The sequence below is a fragment of the Microcaecilia unicolor genome, chromosome 11 (assembly GCF_901765095.1).
Source record: "Microcaecilia unicolor chromosome 11, aMicUni1.1, whole genome shotgun sequence".
Lineage (NCBI taxonomy): Eukaryota > Metazoa > Chordata > Amphibia > Gymnophiona > Siphonopidae > Microcaecilia > Microcaecilia unicolor.
In genome coordinates, this window is record NC_044041.1 from 144,097,712 (window position 1) to 144,118,315 (window position 20,604).

General features: G+C 47.5%; 1 protein-coding gene across 1 annotated transcript in view; it reads left to right on the top strand.

Moving 5' to 3' along the window:
* Window positions 1-20,604, top strand: part of PPP1R37 (protein phosphatase 1 regulatory subunit 37) — a 1,040,147-nt gene that overhangs the window by 154,849 nt on the left and 864,694 nt on the right. The window contains 1 exon segment of the mRNA XM_030217605.1: window positions 11,090-11,135. Coding sequence (XP_030073465.1) covers window positions 11,090-11,135 — 46 coding nt within the window.

The following is a 20,604-nucleotide window of genomic DNA, read 5'->3' on the forward strand; positions in this document are numbered from 1 at the left end:
TCCGCGATAAAGTGCAGAAGATAAACCTTGAATTCACTTCCAAGCCTTCTCCTCCCAGTGACTTCTTAACACACTCCCTCCACCAACCTAACCTGGCCTCCTTCTCCTCCTTCCCTGTGATCACCGAAGAGGAAACTGCTCGCCTTCTTTCTTCCTCTAAGTGCACGACCTGTTCCTCTGATCCCATTCCCACCAATCTGCTTAACAGCATCTCTCCTACAGTTAACCCCTCAATCTGTCACATCCTCAACCTCTCTCTCTCCACTGCTACTGTCCCCGACACCTTCAAGCACGCTGTAGTCACACCACTTCTCAAAAAACCATCACTTGACCCTACCTGTCCCTCCAACTACCGCCCCATCTCTCTTCTACCCTTCCTCTCCAAACTACTTGAACACGCCGTCCACAGCCGCTGCCTTGATTTTCTCTCCTCTCAGGCCGTCCTCGATCCGCTTCAATCCAGCTTTCGCCCACTTCACTCGATAGAAACTGCACTCTCTAAAGTCTGCAATGACCTGTTCCTTGCCAAATTCAAAGGTCACTATTCCATCCTCATCCTCCTCGACCTATCTGCCGCCTTTGACACCGTCAATCATAATTTACTTCTTGACACACTGTCCTCACTCGGGTTCCAGGGCTCCGTCCTCTCCTGGTTCTGTTCGTATCTTTCCCAACGCACCTTCAGAGTATTTTCTAATGGCTCTTCTTCCACCCCCATCCCACTCTCTGTTGGGGTTCCTCAAGGATCTGTCCTTGGACCACTTCTTTTCTCGATCTACACCTCTTCCCTGGGCTCGCTGATCTCATCACATGGTTTCCAGTACCATCTCTATGCTGATGACACTCAGCTTTATCTCTCCACTCCTGACATCACGGTCGAAACCCAGGCCAAAGTTTCGGCCTGCCTTTCAGACATCGCTGCCTGGATGTCCAACCGGCATCTGAAACTGAACATGGCAAAGACTGAGCTCCTTGTCTTTCCACCCAAACCCTCGTCTTCTCTTCCCCCACTTTCCGTCTCTGTTGACAACGCCCTCATCCTCCCCGTCTCTTCAGCCCGCAATCTCGGAGTCATCTTCGACTCCTCCCTCTCTTTCTCTGCCCATATGCAGCAGACAGCTAAGACCTGTCGCTTCTTCCTCTATAATAATAGCAAAATCCGCCCATTCCTCTCTGATCAGACCACCTGAACCCTCGTGCACTCGCTCGTCACCTCTCGTCTTGACTATTGCAACCTTCTTCTCGCTGGCCTCCCGCTTAGCCATCTATCCCCCCTTCAATCTGTCCAAAATTCCGCCGCACGTCTCATCTACCGCGTGAACCGTTACTCTCATATCACCCCCCTCCTCAAGTCGCTTCACTGGCTCCCAGTCCGCTACCGTATACAGTTCAAGCTCCTCCTATTGACCTTCAAGTGCACTCAATCTGCAGCCCCCCATTACCTCTCTACCCTCCTCTCCCCGTATGTTCCCACCCGTAACCTCTGCTCTCAGGACAAATCACTCCTATCTGTACCCTTCTCCACCACCGCTAACTCCAGACTCCGCCCCTTCTGCCTCGCATCACCTTATGCCTGGAACAGACTTCCCGAGTCCATACGCCATGCGCCCTCCCTACCCATTTCAAGTCCTTACTCAAAGCCCATCTCTTCTCCCTTGCTTTTGGCACCTAACCACCTTCCCCAGTCATGATACCTACACTGACTACATAGTTTGTAACCTTTAGATTGTAAGCTCTTTCGAGCAGGGACTGTCCTTCCCCATGTTAAACTTGTACAGCGCTGCGTAACCCTGGCAGCGCTATAGAAATGCTAAGTAGTAGTAGTAGTAGTAGTAAACATATTTGTGCTATTTGTTCATAAAATGTCTTATCGTATAAATTCGGTCCATATATCGCTGCTACCAGGTATTCTTTATAGTGATCATCCGTTTATGGCTATAAACGGATGATCACATACCTTCCCTGGGGGTCACTAGTTATTAAGTGGGACTTAGCTACAAGACCTTTGCGGATTAGGATCGCTACCCCTCTCTTCCTTCCCTCTGTCGATGTGGCATGTACTTCTCCCACCCAGCCTCGTTTCAATTTTTGATGTTCTTCTGGGGTTAAGCGAGTTTCTTGTAGGCAGGCCACATCTGCTTTATGGCGTTTTAATGCCGCCAAGATTTTAGCCCTCTTTACAGGGGTCGAAACACCCCCCACGTTCCACGTGAGGAACCTAGTAGATGTGACCTTGGGTATAATGTAGGTTCAGAAAACTAACTAGCTGTGTGTTTTTGTCCATCACCGCCTCCGGTGTCCAGCTCACCGTGGCCTCCCTCCCCTCCCCTTCTCCTGATTAATCCCTACTATTCCTTGCCGTTCCAGAATACCCTCTAGTCTGGATTGATGGTGCCATCTTAACCCTTCATCAATAAAGTATCCACATTCCTTCAATGATGTTACTTGCGCCTTGCCTTCCATCGGTCTCTTCCTCCCCATCCCTCCCTCCTGCCTACCCCTCTTCCCCGCCTTCCCTTCCCTCCCGTATCTACCCAACCCTCCATACTTCTTTACCATTATCCCCTCACTCGTCCTCCCACGTTACAGTTGAAAGAGTGTAGATCTAATGATGATGGGTTGCCCCCCCCTCTTTTTCATAACGTATCTGAAAGGATTGAACCCTTATAAAATACAGCTTATCTATACAATGCTCAACTGAACACACTTTCATAATGATAACATGTGATAACCAAAGCTCCTATGAACTTAACTGAATGTCCTGCATATATTCGTTGGCTGGTTCATCAGGTCTGCCTGATTTCGATTTGGCCTCTACTGTTCTTTCATCTCCCAGTGTGCTGACTTCAGCCTTGTTCAGAGTTTTTGTCTGTATCTATTTTTAGTCCTTGGAGCGCTTCTTGTGGCGTTGGAAAAGTTCTCCACGTGCCTTCGATTTGTACTTTTAGTAGTGCTAGGTATATCAACATGAATCGTTGTTTACTCTCTGCCAGGCATCTGCATATGGGCCCAAAGGCCCTCCGCTTCTCTTGTACCGCTATAGAGTAATCCTGGAATACTTTTATGGGCGATCCATCGAAAGCCAATGTATCCCATTTTAGACGGGCCCCTCGTAAAATTTCCTCTTTGTGTATAAAATTGTGCACCTTTACGATTACTGCTCTAGGCCTGGTTCCTGTGTTGCCCCGCTTCCCCAAGCGGTGGGCCCTCTCTAGGCATAAAGGCCCTGCACTGTCAGAGAGCGCGAATTCCGTCTTAAGCCAGCGTTCAAGCTACAAGGCAAGAGATCGATCCGGGACAGACTCTGGAATTCCAATCAGGCGGAGGTTCGACCTCCTGGATCTATTTTCCAGGTCATCTAAGTGTTGGGTGAGAAGTCCAAGTTCGCGCCGTATTTCTTTCAGGTCAGATGCCCTGGTTGATTCAGTGTCTTCAATATCAGACACGCGCACCTCTAATTCCACGGTCCGGCGTATCGTTTCTTCCAAGCGGGTTTCCATCCCCGCTATTTGTTCAGAAAGCTTGGAGAATTGAGGCGCCAGTGCGGACTTCACCGCCTCTGTGAGCTGGGATATTTGGGCTGCGGTAAAAGTTGTTATGTCCTCCGATTTCGGGCTCGCCACCATTTTGTGCTCTCCCTGCCCGCGGAGCTTTTCAATCTCTTTCTTGCCGTCCTGGTCGACATCACCCTCTGTTCCCGAACTACAAAGGGGTCCATGCACTCTCCTTGTGTGTAGCGTTCAGAGTTCAGTCCCGGATTTTATCGTTCTATTGGGGTTAAGGGGGGGGGGGGGCTAGCCCGGGAGAGAGCCAAGACACGTCTGCTCTCTCTCAATCCATCACGTGATCGGATACATACACTCATTTTTATATGCCCATTTAGGATACAGACAAAATGACAGTAACACACCTTATTGGATAGTCACCACCTTAGTGACCATATATGGTACCATTTACCGTACGTGCTTGGCTTTTTTTTAGCATTGCTCAGAAAGCTTGGTCATCTTCTTGCGAGACCACTCAGGTCAACATTTCAGACCATATCTTCTTGGGGGTAACTGACTCTGCCCTGTTGGTAAACCACACCATCCTGTTTTTGAGGTTTTTGCACCCTAGCCCCCTGATGGCGAACCTATGACACGCGTGCCATTTTCGCTGACACGTGGCGGATTTCAGCATTTCCTTGATTTGTTCAGGTTTCTCGATGAGCACGTGACCACCTCACCTTCTTAACTCCGCTGCTCTGATGCACGTGCGACGGCGACGCAGGCAGGCTAGAGGAAGCGTCTGTGCTCTTGCACGTGCCAGCCAGCGCCTGCATGCTCAGCATCAGCTGGTGATAATCCTGCACGCACTGCACGCTTCACGCAGGCGCAGCGGCTTACTTCTACTGTCTGCAGCCTGCCGCCTTCTCTTCAGCCGCTGCCATAATAATCGCGAGTCGACGAGAGCACGAGGCTGCAGCGGGATGGTCTGGTCTCTGTCTTCTGACTCTTCTCTTGTGCCCTGCCTGCCCCTTGCTTAGGCGCCGCCATAACAGTGAGGTAATATTCTTAAGAATGGGCTCCCATGATAAATTGTTTGGGATTAATATAAGTAATATAACAGCAGGTTATGCCATGATTTAACAGGGGGGAGGGGTGCATAGTTCTCTGAAAGAAAGACAATCTGCTGAAAACCTTCCAGAGAATTATGTGCAGTGTGAGCTGATTTTCATTTTCTAAGTCTCACCCTGCTGCTGCTGCTGCTGCTGCTGCTGTTGTTCTTTCTTTCCTTCCTTTCCAGGTTAGTTAAGGAGTGTGGTAGCTGTGTTAGTCCACTCTTAAGGTTATCAATAGAAATCAAAATAAAACATGGAAAAGAAAATAAGATGATACCTTTTTTATTGGACATAACTTAATACATTTCTTGATTAGCTGACGAAGAAGGGCAACCTTTGAAAGCTAATCAAGAAATGTATTAAGTTATGTCCAATAAAAAAGGTATCATCTTATTTTCTTTTCCATGTTTTATTTTGTTTGATTTCTATTGATAACAGGTTAGTTAAAGAATTCCCCCTCCCCCTCACTTATCTTAGTTCACGGCACCCCACACAAGTTAAATAATATCAAGACCAACAAAAGAAACCGACTGACAGATGAACAAAGAAGTCACTAAGCAGGTAAGTTAAATAATTAGTTTTTGGTTTATTAAATACAGTTATATATTACAATTATACATTTTTGTTATTTAAACTATAAATATCGTGAAATTATGGTTTTTTTTTCTCGAAGTGACACACCACCCAAGTTATGCTCGGTTGTTTGGCGAATTTTGACACACCAAGCTCAAAAGGTTTCCCATCACTGCCCTAGCCCCTTGCTCATTTTGCTGCATGGTTGTGTCCCAATAGCTCAGGAGTTTTACTGGAACTCCAGAGTTGAAATTAAAGTTATAGGCCTGTAAACTTTTTTGTCATTTTAAAATCCTGAACCAAAGTCAGCTGTAATGATAATAGACATGGATGACCCTCTCCCGATGCCGCCTTTGCCTGACCTTCTGATTCAAAGGCCGGTTCCAATAGAGGATCTCTCTTACGGCCTGGCTATTGAGCGGGTTAAGTTGAGAAAGAAAGGTTATTCTCCGGAGGTAATTGTTACTCTTCTTCAAACTATGAAGCATTTGACTTCCACTGCTTATGCCTGAAGTTGGCAAATTTTTGAATCCTTGTGTGAGGATCGCTTGGTTACTCCCTTGCGGCCATTTCTACTGCACATTTTGACCTTTCTTTAGGATGGTTTATCGAAGGGTCTTTCGTGCAATTCCCTGAAGGTGCAGGTCGTGGCCTTAGCCTGTTATAGGGGCTGCCTTCATTCGTCGTTAGCATCCCATTTGCATGTTGTCCGTTTCCTCAAGGCTGTAAATCACCTTTGGCCTCTGGTTCATCCCTTGTGCCCTTTGAATCATTGCGGAGAGCTTCCTTAAAAGATCTCACCCTGAAGGCCGTTTTCCTAGTCTCTGTGGCATCTGCAAGCCTTTTTTTCCGCTTTTTGACCGAAGGTGTGACTTTGTGCACAATTCCCTCCTTCTTGCCGAAAGTGGTTTCACCTTCCACCTGAACCAACCGTTTTTATTTACTTTTCAGGAGGAAGCATACCCTCGGGAGTTCTGTTCTCTACATCTTCTAGATGTTTGATGGATTCTGTTCCGATATTTGGAAGTGACTATTGAGTTCCGTTGTTCAGATCACTTTTTTGTTCTCCTTGCAGGGTCCTGCAAGGGGGTGGCGGCTTCAAAGGCGACCACTGCTTGCTGGGTGAAAGAGGCAGTTGTCTTAGCCTATTGGCTGGACTGTTTTTGAGCTCATTCGACTCGGGCGGTGGCTACTTCCTGGGTAGAGGCACAGCTTCTGTCCTTGGAGGACATTTGCATGGCAGCGACCTAGTCGTCTGTTCATACATTTTCATGACATTGAGTGGACATTGCGATGCGCTCGGAGGCTGCCTTTGGGGCGACAGTTCTAGCAGAGGGAGCTTTAGGTTCCCACCCTACTTAAGGACTGTTTTGCTACATCATTAGTCTCTAGAATCATCTGCTGCTGTTGCTAAAGAATGAGAAATTATGTCTTACCTGATAATTTTCTTTCATTTAGATGCAGCAGATAAATCCAGAGGCCCGACCTTTGTTCTGGTTTCTTCTACTATCTGGCTGTTACGTTCGGGGCCTGTTGTTCGTTTTCCATGGTTGTTGCAGATTACTTCAATCAAATGTTGGGATCATTTGCGTTGGGGAGGAGAAATGTTCTTTAATGTTGTTTCCTTGTTCAAGTTTCCTTCTGCTTTGTTATGCGAATACTGACTGGGCTAGGAGCATGACATCCTATATTTACTTTGTCAATGGCCAAATAATATCAGAGTTAGAGCATCTTGTACATCCACAGGGGTAGTTTAATTGATTCTGTGCCTCTGCAGTCACTGAAAACAAGTTTGATTACATAAGTACATAAGTACATAAGTAGTGCCATACTGGGAAAGACCAAAGGTCCATCTAGCCCAGCATCCTGTCACCGACAGTGGCCAATCCAGGTCAAGGGCACCTGGCACGCTCCCCAAACATAAAAACATTCCAGACAAGTTATACCTAAAAATGCGGAATTTTTCCAAGTCCATTTAATAGCGGTCTATGGACTTGTCCTTTAGGAATCTATCTAACCCCTTTTTAAACTCCGTCAAGCTAACCGCCCGTACCACGTTCTCCGGCAACGAATTCCAGAGTCTAATTACACGTTGGGTGAAGAAAAATTTTCTCTGATTCGTTTTAAATTTACCACACTGTAGCTTCAACTCATGCCCTCTAGTCCTAGTATTTTTGGATAGCGTGAACAGTCGCTTCACATCCACCCGATCCATTCCACTCATTATTTTATACACTTCTATCATATCTCCCCTCAGCCGTCTCTTCTCCAAACTGAAAAGCCCTAGCCTTCTCAGCCTCTCTTCATAGGAAAGTCGTCCCATCCCCACTATCATTTTCGTCGCCCTTCGCTGTACCTTTTCCAATTCTACTATATCTTTTTTGAGATACGGAGACCAGTACTGAACACAATACTCCAGGTGCGGTCGCACCATGGAGCGATACAACGGCATTATAACATCCGCACACCTGGACTCCATACCCTTCCTAATAACACCCAACATTCTATTCGCTTTCCTAGCCGCAGCAGCACACTGAGCAGAAGGTTTCAGCGTATCATCGACGACGACACCCAGATCCCTTTCTTGATCCGTAACTCCTAACGCGGAACCTTGCAAGACGTAGCTATAATTCGGGTTCCTCTTACCCACATGCATCACTTTGCACTTGTCAACATTGAACTTCATCTGCCACTTGCACGCCCATTCTCCCAGTCTCGCAAGGTCCTCCTGTAATCGTTCACATTCCTCCTGCGACTTGACGACCCTGAATAATTTTGTGTCATCGGCGAATTTAATTACCTCACTAGTTATTCCCATCTCTAGGTCATTTATAAATACATTAAAAAGCAACGGACCCAGCACAGACCCCTGCGGGACCCCACTAACTACCCTCCTCCACTGAGAATACTGGCCACGCAATCCTACTCTCTGCTTCCTATCTTTCAACCAGTTCTTAATCCATAATAATACCCTACCTCCGATTCCATGACTCAGCAATTTCTTCAGGAGTCTTTCGTGCGGCACTTTGTCAAACGCCTTCTGAAAATCCAGATATACAATATCAACCGGCTCCCCATTGTCCACATGTTTGCTTACCCCCTCAAAAAAATGCATTAGATTGGTGAGGCAAGACTTCCCTTCACTAAATCCGTGCTGACTTTGTCTCATCAGTCCATGTTTTTGTATATGCTCTGCAATTTTATTCTTAATAATAGCCTCCACCATCTTGCCCGGCACCGACGTCAGACTCACCGGTCTATAATTTCCCGGATCTCCTCTGGAACCCTTCTTAAAAATCGGAGTAACATTGGCTACCCTCCAGTCTTCCGGTACTACACTCGATTTTAGGGACAGATTGCATATTTCTAACAGTAGCTCCGCAAGTTCATTTTTTAGTTCTATTAATACTCTGGGATGAATACCATCAGGTCCCGGTGATTTACTACTCTTCAGCTTGCTGAACTGACCCATTACATCCTCCAAGGTTACAGAGAATTTGTTTAGTTTCTCCGACTCCCCCGCTTCAAATATTCTTTCCGGCATCATAGCTGTCTTTAATAATAAACACCTGGAGGCACCTTTGGTTTCACACTGTTTGCAGCATAATCATTGTTTTGAAGATTTACGTTTCACAGTGCTGGAACGTTCTTCATTGTCCAAAAGAGGTGGGGATTTAAATGCACTATTATGTTAAGACACACAAATTTCACAAGTTGTTTTTGTATTGAAAAAAAAAATTATTTTTGCATAATATAAAAACAGTGAGGGTAGATGATTATATTAATCCACTGGCAAATTAAGTAGTTTATGCTAAAATGGTGACAAACGTTTAGTAAAAAAATTTTTTTTAGTAAATATAATTACTTTCAGAGATTTTTTTTTTCATTAGTGGGCAAGAAAGTATTAATTTTGAGATATCACCTTTCATTGTTTATATTATACTATTTCTTATAAGGCCATATCCTGGTCCTGTTCTCCTGTGGAGAGTCCACAGTTGAGCATTAAAGGCTCTCTCCTAGTGGCAAATTTTCTTTTAGTTTGTTTTAGGATCACCTTCTTGACATCAGTCTGATGTACCGAGAGTTCTTACAGTTTGTACTTGATTGGTGTGGCAGTTTTGTAATGTGGCACCCTGAGCTTGATCCTCTTGCCATATGTTGGTGTTATGGTTTCCAAGATCAGTTTAGTCATGATGGGGCTCCTTGCATCTTCCAGGTGTATATGAGTTGTCCCAGGGGTTTAGAGGTGTGTATTCCTATGACAATTCTTGGGCTGGGGGTAGTTGTCTTGTTCTTGCTCAGTTTGGCAGACAAGAAGTGCACAGTACTGGGTCGGTGGGCTGTACCCCTATGGTCTTGATGTAGCTACAGTCTTGCAGTTTATTGGATGGGATGAAGGTTTCATAAATGTTCCTTGCCTGATCAGTTTAGTGCCCTCAATTTGGCCTAGAACAGTGAAGCATGTGGGTTGGGGTTGGGCGCCAGCCTGATTGGCATTCCTGGTTTTCCTACCCTTGGCATTTCTATTGCAGGGCTATGGTTGAGAGGCAGGGAGTGGTGGTTTCCAGATGGTTGTTGTCCTCCTCCTGCCCTGGGCCTGGTAGCTTTGGTACATCTAACTTTTCTGGACTGGTCAAGCAGGTTCATTAGGAAGGTGAAATTTGTTCTTACATGCTAATTTCCTTTCCTTGTGTCTTGTTAGACCAGTCCAGGAACACTACAGTTTTATATATTTCCTTTTCGTATTGACTGGCATCTAAGATGACCTCTCAGGCCTTTTCCATTAGTGGGTCTGGGAAGGAACCTTCCCGGTCCTGAGCCAGCAGGAATCCTGTTGTTGTTCCCTCCTGTTGATCCATAGGGTGGGTCCATAATATTGAACTATATGGCTGTTCTATCAAGATGATACTTATGGTTGTTGGTCTGAACCTTTGTTCTTTCCAGTTTGTCTATATTACTGAACTGAAAGGTGGTTGCTTAGGTTGCCCTATTGTAATCAACAATAATGATCCTTAATGTTGCTCTATGTTGATGGTCTAGAATGTGTTTCAGTTCTGCTTTGTTAATAGTGTACTAGGAAGTTCCAGGGCTGCACTTCACCTTAAACTGGTGATGACATCACTGATATGTCTGAGTTCTCAGCCTCCATCTGCTGGTTGGGGAGCATAACCTTGTCTGGATGGCTCTAGAAAGACTCATTGAAAGGAAATTAGAAGGTAAAAATAAATTTCACCTTTTAACACTGAGGTTCAAAGTTTACATTCAGCTTAGAAGTTGTAGATGCACATGGCGAGATACATAGCTGTTTCCCTCCTCTCCTCCTCCTCTGCTGGTGGTGATCAGCACCGGGCCAAGGGTGTCTGTGAGTCAGAACTGCTGCGAAGTGGGGGCTGGAGGATGTGTGTTTGTATGGTGGGAGAGAAGAGGGTGGATGGAGAGCAGAGAATGATGCAAGTATGACCTCACGGTCTCTGTGCAAAGTTCTGCACAGATTCAGCAATGTGCAGTAGTACAGAATTCATCCAGGAATAACAGAAACGCATATGCGCACACACACGCACATGGGCTGGAAAGAATTTTCTGAGTCTGCTCTGCGTGTTGTCCTTGTATCATGATAGATGTATTTTTATTCATTGTATTGATAAGAAATTTGTAATGCCCAAGAAATTTGTAATGCCCTCTAAAATTCATGCCCTCTAAAATTCATGTAGCAGAAGACAGTTGCTCTAGCTTGAGTACTAACACAGTTGCATAGCTATAAACTGTGGAAATAAGGTACAAAATGCACTTGAAGCTCAGGGCTCATATCGGGTTATTTTTTCCAGTCCCCTGGCAGTGGAAGCAAAATTCTCCTACCTGCAGCATTAACTATAGTTATGAGTGGAAAGGAAAATCAAAACTCTCTTTCTCTTTCAGGAATTTAAAGACCTGAGTCGGAGATTAGATAGCTTGGATCTGAAAGGTGAGAATCTGTGGCTCTTGTGCTTTACTGAAATCTGTTCTTTTAATGTTTGTTGAAGCTGTCAACATCTCATGATTTCTACTGATTAGTGTTCATGTAAATGATATATACATGCATGTGCTTTTGTGTGTGTTTCTTTTTCTTTACACACACACACACACATTTATATATATATATATATATATATATATATATATATATATATATATATATATATATATATATAAATGCCTCCTAGAGTCAGTAAAAATTTGCTGAAGCCTCACTAACCATTAAGAAATTCTTTCACTATATATATATCTCTCTATATAAAAGGCAACACCAACGTTCTATGAAGCCTCCAGCCGGAAGTGTGAAGGGGGCGAGATATCCGGTTTCCCTATGAGTGTCTGCCCCGCCCTCTCTGTAACACAGTCAGTGAAGGAAAACAGCAGAGCACGAAATCAAATTGCTGGCTCTGTAACAGTGAAAGATTCAGAGGGGGGAGGGGACAGCAAAGCACGAAATCAAATCGCTGGCTCTGTAACAGTGAAGGACTCAGAGGGGGGAGGGGAGAGAGGCCAGAGGGCAGGGACACACACACTCCCACATGCACACAGAAGAAAACATTGCTAGCCCCCGTTTCATTTGCATCAGAAACGGGGCTTTTTTACTAGTATATATATATAGTCAAAGAATTTCTTAATGGTTAGGCTTCAGCAAATTTTTACTGACTCTAGGAGGCAGTCCAAAAAGTTGTTTCTCCTCCACTTTGTAGTGGTAAATTGCTGAGCAGCGTTCACCTCATATAGCAATTATCTATTATTTGTGTCTAGGGGTCACTACAGAACAAGAAAACAGCTATTAACCTAGATTCGTTGTCTAACTGTTAATTTCCAAAGAAGCAATATGCCAACGTGGAAAATAGTTATTATATAGATAATAACAATAATACTTTATGAAATATAAGCAAACACACATTCCTTGTCATCAAGCAGATGAATCCATTACAAGTGGGTTGTGTCCATCAACCAGCAGGGGGAGATAGAGAGCACTGAAAAACCATAGTGCCTCATGGCCAGCTAGCTCCATCTGCCTCTTCAGTATTCTCTATCTCCCCAGCAGGGTGGTCGCAGCTTATTCAGCTCCTTCAGAAAATCTGCCTGGGGTGGCTCCTGTGCTGTTGCCAGTTGTAGCAGAGGTGTTGTGGCTGGTGGTGCCCACTCTAAAGGCACATAGGTACGCCCTGTCCCTGTCTTTGCCCACGCTGTGGATGCAGGCACATAGGTTCACCCTTTCACTGCCTTTCCCACGCTACTGGTCCTCCGGAGTGGAAAAATTTGCCTCTTGCGCTGTTGCTAACTTTCCTCACAGCGTTAAAAAAAAAAAAAAGTTGTGTTGTGCTGTAGCGCTGCGATCCCAGAAAAGAGGTGTTCTTCTGATTGTGCAGCGGATCGGAGCTCTGTGGACTCAATCCGGGGAGGTAAGAGCATTTTGTAGTTCCTCTGGGGAGGGCCCGCATTTGGGACTAATTTGGCGCGAATCCACCATTTTGAATTTCCCGCCATTTTTGGCAATGGCTGCGGAGGTTGTTAAGCGCTGTTCTCGTTGTGGCAAGCGCAGATCAGCAGCAGGGCTCTGTAAATCGTGCTCTTCTGACGTCAGAGCCTGCCCGAGCATGGGGAGCGAGGGTTCTTCCCGCTCCGTGGAGCTGGCAGCGGGCGCCATTTTGGAACAGCATGGTGTGACCACCGCTGAGGCAGAGGGGTTTGAGCCTGGAGGGGAGCCTCGTATGGAGGCTAATATGAGAGCCATTACCCCCGGACTGGAACCGGGAGGCCAGGGTGAGCCATTCTCCCCTGAGTTTGTTTTGTTGCTGCATAAAGCATTTATGTTAAAAAGAGCTCTCCCGCAGGGGTCTCAATCGGCCCAGCTGCCTGTGTCCCCTCCAGTGGAACCCGGCCTTGAATTGCCGTCAGGTGTGTTTTCCCTTGACAGATTGCCGCAGGACAAGCGCAGAAGGGTGGATTCCCCTTCAGAGAGTGGCGCACCCCCTTTTTCCCCCACTGTGGTCGGGATGTGAGGAGTCTGAGGGGTCTGGCAGGCCCTCGTGGTCTGGAAAGCCAGAGGAAGGTGCAGGATTGCCACTGGATCCAGATGATCCTTCCGTGGTGAGGATTTTCCACTGCAGTGAGCTGCCAGTGCTTATTTCTAATGCATTGCAGGCCCTCTTTATTGAAGATCCTGCGAATGCTGAAGTCTCCTCTGCTAATCCGAGGATGGCAAGTACTAAGAAGCCTGCTCGAGCCTTTCCTTTGCATGACTCCATCCAAGAGCTTATTTCGGCTCAATGAGCTGACCCCGAGGGGCCTTTGAAAGTTGCCAGGGCTATGGGGCAATTATACCCTCTAAGTGAGGAGCATTTGGCGCACCTAGATGTGCCTAAAGTGGATGCCCTAGTCACGACTGTGACAAAGAGAACTACCCTCCCAGTTGAAGGAGGAGTTGCCTTGAAGGACATGCAGGACCGACGCCTTGAATCAGCTATAAAGCGGTCCTTTGAGATTTCAGGCCTATCCTTATGGGCGTCTGCATGCAGCTGTTACGCTGCCCGAGCCTGCCTAGCTTGGTTACAACAGGCAGTGGATCAGCCCGGAGATGGAGCGGAGCCCCTTGTGGATGAAGTCAGCCTTGTCTTTCTTGGCTGATGCCCTTTATGATCTGGTCAGAGCTTCGGCTAAGCAGATGGCTATGGCGGTGGCGGCTCGCCACCTGTTGTGGCTACAGCATTGGGCGGCTGACATGGCCTCTAAGCAAAGGTTGGTGAAGTTGCCCTTTCAAGGCCTTCTCCTATTTGGTGAGGAGTTGGAGAACATTGTTAAAGGCCTGGGGGATGCTAAACCCCAGCGCTTACCCGAGGATAGGCTGCAGCCTTCCTCCAAGGGTCAGGCGGTTCCCTCCTCTTACAGACCTCGCTTCCGTGAAGCTCGAAGGTACCGCCCGGGGCGTTCTGCTGGGTTTACTTTACGTGCCCGTTTTCAGCAGAGAAACTCCTTTTGCTCGGACAAACGTTCCGCAGCAGCTGGCTCAAGACCTGGAGTTCAAGGGCGACCCTCTCAATGATGGTGCGCCGGCCCTCTCCTCGCTCCCTGTTATTGGAGGATGACTTTCCCTCTTTCACGAGGAGTGGGCCAAGATTACCTCAGATCAATGGGTTGTGGACCTTGCCGGTGAGAAATGTGTTTAGTACATAAGTACATAAGTAGTGCCATACTGGGAAAGACCAAAGGTCCATCTAGCCCAGCATCCTGTCACCGACAGTGGCCAATCCAGGTCAAGGGCACCTGGCACGCTCCCCAAACGTAAAAACATTCCAGACAAGTTATACCTAAAAATGCGGAATTTTTCCAAGTCCATTTAATAGCGGTCTATGGACTTGTCCTTTAGGAATCTATCTAACCCCTTTTTAAACTCCGTCAAGCTAACTGCCCGTACCACGTTCTCCGGCAACGAATTCCAGAGTCTAATTACACGTTGGGTGAAGAAAAATTTTCTCCGATTCGTTTTAAATTTACCACACTGTAGCTTCAACTCATGCCCTCTAGTCCTAGTATTTTTGGATAGCGTGAACAGTCGCTTCACATCCACCCGATCCATTCCACTCATTATTTTATACACTTCTATCATATCTCCCGATGCGGTTCGGCCGCCAAAAGGGCGGCGGTAGAGGAGTCCTTGCAAGGCTTGATTTACATAGGGGCGGTGTCCCCGGTGCTTCCCGCCAAACACGGCTCTGGCCATTACTCCATTTACATTGTGGTGCCGCGAAAAGGAGGGTCTTTTCGGCCCATCCTAGACTTAAAAGAAATCAACAAGTCCCTGAGAGTGCGGCATTTTCACATGGAAACCCTGCACTCCGTCATTGCGGCGGTACAGCCAGGAGAGCTTCTCACGTCTCTGGACCTGAAAGAAGCTTACTTGCACATTCCTATTTGGCCCCCGCACCAGAGGTTTCTGCGGTTTGCGGTGATGGGAAAACATTTCCAGTTTCAGGCCTTGCCTTTTGGCCTCGCCACAGCTACCTGAACCTTTTCAAAGGTAATGTAACATAGTAGATGACGGCAGAAAAAGACCTGCACGGTCCGTCCAGTCTGCCCAACAAGATAAACTCATATGTGCTACTTTTTGTGTATACCTTACCTTGATTTGTATCTGTCATTTTCAGGGCACAGACCGTATAAGTCTGCCCAGCACTATCCCTGCCTCCCAACCACCGGCTCTGGCACAGACCGTATAGGTCTGCCCGGCACTATCCCCGCCTCCCAACCACCAGCCCCGCCTCCCACCACCGGCTCTGCCACCAAATCTCGGCTAAACTTCTGAGGATCCATGTCCTCGGAAAAGGATTCCTTTATGTTTATCCCACGCATGTTTGAATTCCGTTACCATTTTCCTCTCCACCACCTCCCATGGGAGAGCATTTTAAGCATCCACCACTCTCTCTGTGAAAAAATACTTCCTGACATTTTTCTTGAGTCTGCCCCCCTTCAATCTCATATCATGCCCTCTAGTTCTACCGCCTTCCCATCTCCGGAAAAGGTTTGTTTGCGGATTAATACCTTTCAGATATTTGAACGTCTGTATCATATCACCCCGTTTCTCCTTTCCTCCAGGGTATACATGTTCAGGTCCGCAAGTCTCTTCTCATACGTCTTGTAACACAAATCCCATACCATTCTTGTAGCTTTTCTTTGCACCGCTTCAATTCTTTTTACATCCTTAGCAAGATACGGCCTCCAAAACTGAACACAATACTCCAGGTGGGGCCTCACCAGCGACTTATACAGGGGCATCAACACTTCCTTTGTTTTGCTGGTCACACCTCTCTCTATACAGCCTAGCAACCTTCTAGCTACGGCCACCGCCTTGTCACACTGTTTCGTCGCCTTCAGATCCTCAGATACTATCACCCCAAGATCCCTCTCCCCGTCGGTACCTATCAGACTCTCACCGCCTAACACATACGTCTCCTGTGGATTTCTACTCCCTAAGTGCATCACTTTGCATTTCTTCGCATTGAATATTAATTGCCAAACCTTAGACCATTCTTCTAGCTTCCGCAGATCCTTTAGGTGGTAGTAGCTGCTTTTCTCAGGCGAGAGGGTATCCAGGTTCACCCGTACCTAGACGACTGGCTCATCAGAGCGGACTCGACAGTTGAGAGTCATCAGATAACAGCCAGAGTGGTGTCAGTACTTCAATCTCTGGGCTGGGTTGTCAATTTGGCCAAAAGTCAACTGACCCCCTCTCAATCTCTAGAATATTTGGGGGTCCGGTTCGACACAGCCTCGGGGTATGTGTTCCTACCCGAGCAAAGGCGGTGCAAGCTTCAGAACCAGGTCCGTCTGCTCCTGAGGATGCCTCGCCCGCGCGCTTGGGACATAGTCCAGCTGTTGGGGTCGATGACGGCCACTTTGGAAGTGATGCCATGGGTGAGAGAACACCTGAGACCTCTGCAGTGTTCCCTGCTTCAACGATGGTCTCCCATATCTCAGGATTATCAATGCAGATTCACGTGGCTCTCTGCGGCCCGGCTCAGTATGGAGTGGTGGCTCTCAGACAGCATGCTATGGCGAGGAATGCCGCTAGCGCTCCCTGATTGGTGACTGGTGGTAACAGATGCCAGCCTGAAGGGCTGGGGTGCACATTGCCAGGGAAGGCATGTCCAGGGTCTCTGGACACCCGAGGAGTCGGAGTGGTCCATCAATCGCTTGGAGTTGAAAGCGATATTCCAGGCGCTTCTGGCCTTTCAATTGACCCTGGAAGGATTGGCTGTCAGAGTTCTGTCTGACAACACAACAGCAGTGGCCTACATAAATCGACAAGGCGGTACTCAGTGTCAAGCACTGGCCGCAGAGGCTGCTCAGATATGTCACTGAGCCGAGCTACATCTGCAGTTTCTGTCAGCAGCTCACATTGCAGGTCAGAGCAACGTGCAAGCCGATTATCTAAGCAGGAATCAAATCGACCCAGTGGAGTGGGAACTTGCAGATGAAGTATTCCTGCAGATCTGTGCCAAATGGGGGACGCCCGTAGCGGATCTTATGGCCTCAAGCGCAAATGCCAAAGTCCCGTGCTTTTACAGCAGACGGAGAGATCCTCGCTCGGCTGGGTTGGATGCCTTGGCTCAACCCTGGCCTGAGGGCCTCCTGTATGTGTTCCCTCCGTGGCCCTTGATAGGGCGAGTACTCCTGCGGATTCGGCTACATCAAGGAGTGGTGGTTCTCATTGCCCTGGATTGGCCCAGGAGGACGTGGTATGCGGACCTCCGGCGGATGCTGGTGGAGGCTCCCCTTCCGTTACCTCTGGTACCGAATCTGTTGTCATAGGGACCGATAACCATGGAGGACGCTTGCCGCTTTGGTCTTACAGCATAGCTATTGAGAGGGCGCAATTGAGATACAAGGGTTATTCCAGTAAAGTCATTTCCACTCTCCTACAGGCCCGCAAGCGTTCCACTTCCATGGCTTATGCCGGGATTTGGCGCCAATTTGAGGCTTAGTGTGCTTCTAAAGCGATCACACCCATGCGGGCTTCTGTATCGCCAATACTTGACTTTTTGCAGGATGGTTTACAAAAAGGCCTTGCCTATAATTCCCTGCGTGTTCAAGTGGCAGCCTTAGCATGTTTTCGAGGGAAAGGTTGCTGGCCTCTCTCTGGCTGCTTGTCCGGATGTGGCACGGTTTCTCAGAGGGGTGCTTCGGCTCTGTCCTCCCTTGTGAACTCCGTGCCCGGCCTGGAACCTGGGGTTAGTTTTAAAGGCCCTTCAGTGTTCGCCCTTCGAGCCGCTCAGGCGAGCTTTGGAGAAGGATGTGACCCTAAAGACGGTCTTTTTGGTGGCCGTTGCATCGGCGAGACGGGTGTTTGAGCTCCAGGCGCTGTCCTGTCGAGACCCATTTCTGCAATTCTCAGAATCCGGAGTTATGGTACATACGATGCCGTCCTTCATGCCTAAGGTGGTTTCAGCGTTTCACCTAAACCAGCCTATTTTCCTGCCCTCCTTTTCTAAAGAGGAGTTTCCAGAATCCTTTGGGCAATCGCACCTCCTAGATGTGTGTAGGGCTCTGTTGCAGTATCTGCGCATGTCAAATGCCTTTCGGACCTCTGATCATCTTTTTGTTCTGTTATCAGGTCCGCGCACAGGGTCTCCAGTGTCAAAAGCCACTATAGCCCGTTGGCTCAAGGAAGCTATTTTTTCAGCATATCTGCTGTCTGGCTGGCTTCCGCCTGAAGCCTTTAAGGCACATTCCACAAGAGCACTCTCTCTTCAAGAGATATGTAGTGCAGCTACTTCGGCTTCTAAACTCTCTTTTGCCCGACATTACAGGCTGGATGTGGCTGCCAGGAGAGACGCGCATTTTGGAGCACAAGTGCTGGCGCGTGGTGTGGCTTGTTCCCCCCATATCTAGGGATTGCTTTGTTACATCCCACTCGTAATGGATTCATCTGCTTGATGACAAGGAAGGGAAAATTAGGTTCTTACCTTGGTAATTTTCTTTCCTTTAGTCATAGCAGATGAATCCATGAGCCCTCCCTCAGTGGTTCATTATGTCCAATTTTTCCTGTAGATATGTTCCCTGATTGGAAGAAGTTGGAAAACAGTCTTCAGGATTTCAGTTCTATTACAGGAGGTTGAGTTCGTCCCTCCTTTGAATTGTTGCTCCTGTTCTGGGGCGTTCATCCGCTGTGAGGAAGGTTCATGTTATTATGCTTTGCGGTGTCACACTGCTTTGGAAGCTTCAAATACTGAAGAGGCAGATGGGGCTAGCTGGCCATGAGGCACTATGGTTTTTCAGTGGTCTCTAACTCCCTCTGCTGGTTGATGGACACAACCCACTCGTAATGGATTCATCCGCTATGACTAAAGGAAAGAAAATTACCAAGGTAAGAACCTAATTTCCCCATAAATATTATAGGATTACACAAAAGATAGGTATCTATCACGGAGAATTACACAAATTAGAAATATATTGGTGCAAAGATTTGTACCTGAGAATACCAAAGACAAATATATCTAATAACTTATGCTTATGATCTAAACCAGAATATGGCAATTAGAAGTAATAACTGAGTCCCCAAACTGTAGAAGTGAACGCTGGATTCTCACTCGTCTCCAACTGACAGGATTCCTTCTCAGAGCTCCAGCTGTTTATACAGTGAGCTGATCAGTAAAAAGGTGACCGTTATCTCTTCTCCAACCTAGACAATTAGTTCTTAGCACAATGGTAGGCAGCCATGATCTTTAGCTTACTTCCCTTTAACAAGGTTGTACAGGAAGACTCTAGTACTTTGGTAAGAGGGTTTCTCTCCAGAGCTCTCAGCGATGTCCACTCTGGTCAATGCCAAGCCAAATTCTGATTTCTTTGTCATCCAAAAGTTCTGTGCAGACCTCGGTCTTCTGTCCTCAGGTGATTGTTTTGTCCCAATCACAACATGCATTCCCCTTGTTCTGTAGATGAAATCCAGGCCTTCTAAGACAAAGAAGTCCAGTGTTGATCCAGACACTCTCCCTGAGCATTTTGGCGCCATTGTGTAGAGGCCCACAAACATTATCTCGTACTTGGAGGTTATAAATTTGTCCGGTGACCAGCTTCACCCCCTGAGATGAAGTGCAGATGCTGTCTGTGCTAATAGTGTCTTTGGGATGGCAGGGAAACAGGAAATGTCCAAACTACCATTATAGTCATGTTCTCCGAGGACAAGCAGGCTGCTTGTTCTCACTGATGGGTGACGTCCACGGCAGCCCCTCCAATCGGAAACTTCTCTAGCAAAGTCCTTTGCTAGTCCTCGCGCGCCCGCGCGCACCGCGCATGTGCGGCCGTCTTCCCGCCCGAAACCGGCTCGAGCCGGCCAGTCTTCTTTTGTCCGCACTCGGTACGGTCGTGTTTCGCCGTGTCGAGCCCCGGAAAGTCGACCTCGCGCGTCCAAATTTATTTTTGACGTGTTTTTTCTTCGGAAAAAGTCTTTAAAGTGTCGGGAAGTTCTTCGGAAACCCCCCCCGGGTTTCAGACCAACCCCTTCCCGTACTTCCAGCTTTTTGCCCCGATAAGTTTTCTTTCGTCGTCGGGGTAGGCCTCTTTTCGGCCTCGGTCGAGATTTTCTCCCTTCTAAATTTTTTGGTGCTCTTTTTCCGTCATTTCGGATTTTGATTTCGCCTGCGTGATTTTTCTGCCCATGACATCGAAGCCTTCCAGCGGCTTCAAGAAGTGCACCCAGTGCGCCCGGGTAATCTCGCTCACTGATAGACACTCGTCGTGTCTTCAGTGTCTGGGGGCCGAGCACCGCCCTCAGAACTGTAGTCTGTGTTCCCTGCTTCAAAGGCGGACTCAGGTAGCGAGATTAGCCCAGTGGAACGTGTTGTTCTCGGGCTCTTCGTCGGCATCGGCACCGGAATCTTCGAGTGCATCGACGTCGTCAGCGTCCAGACCAT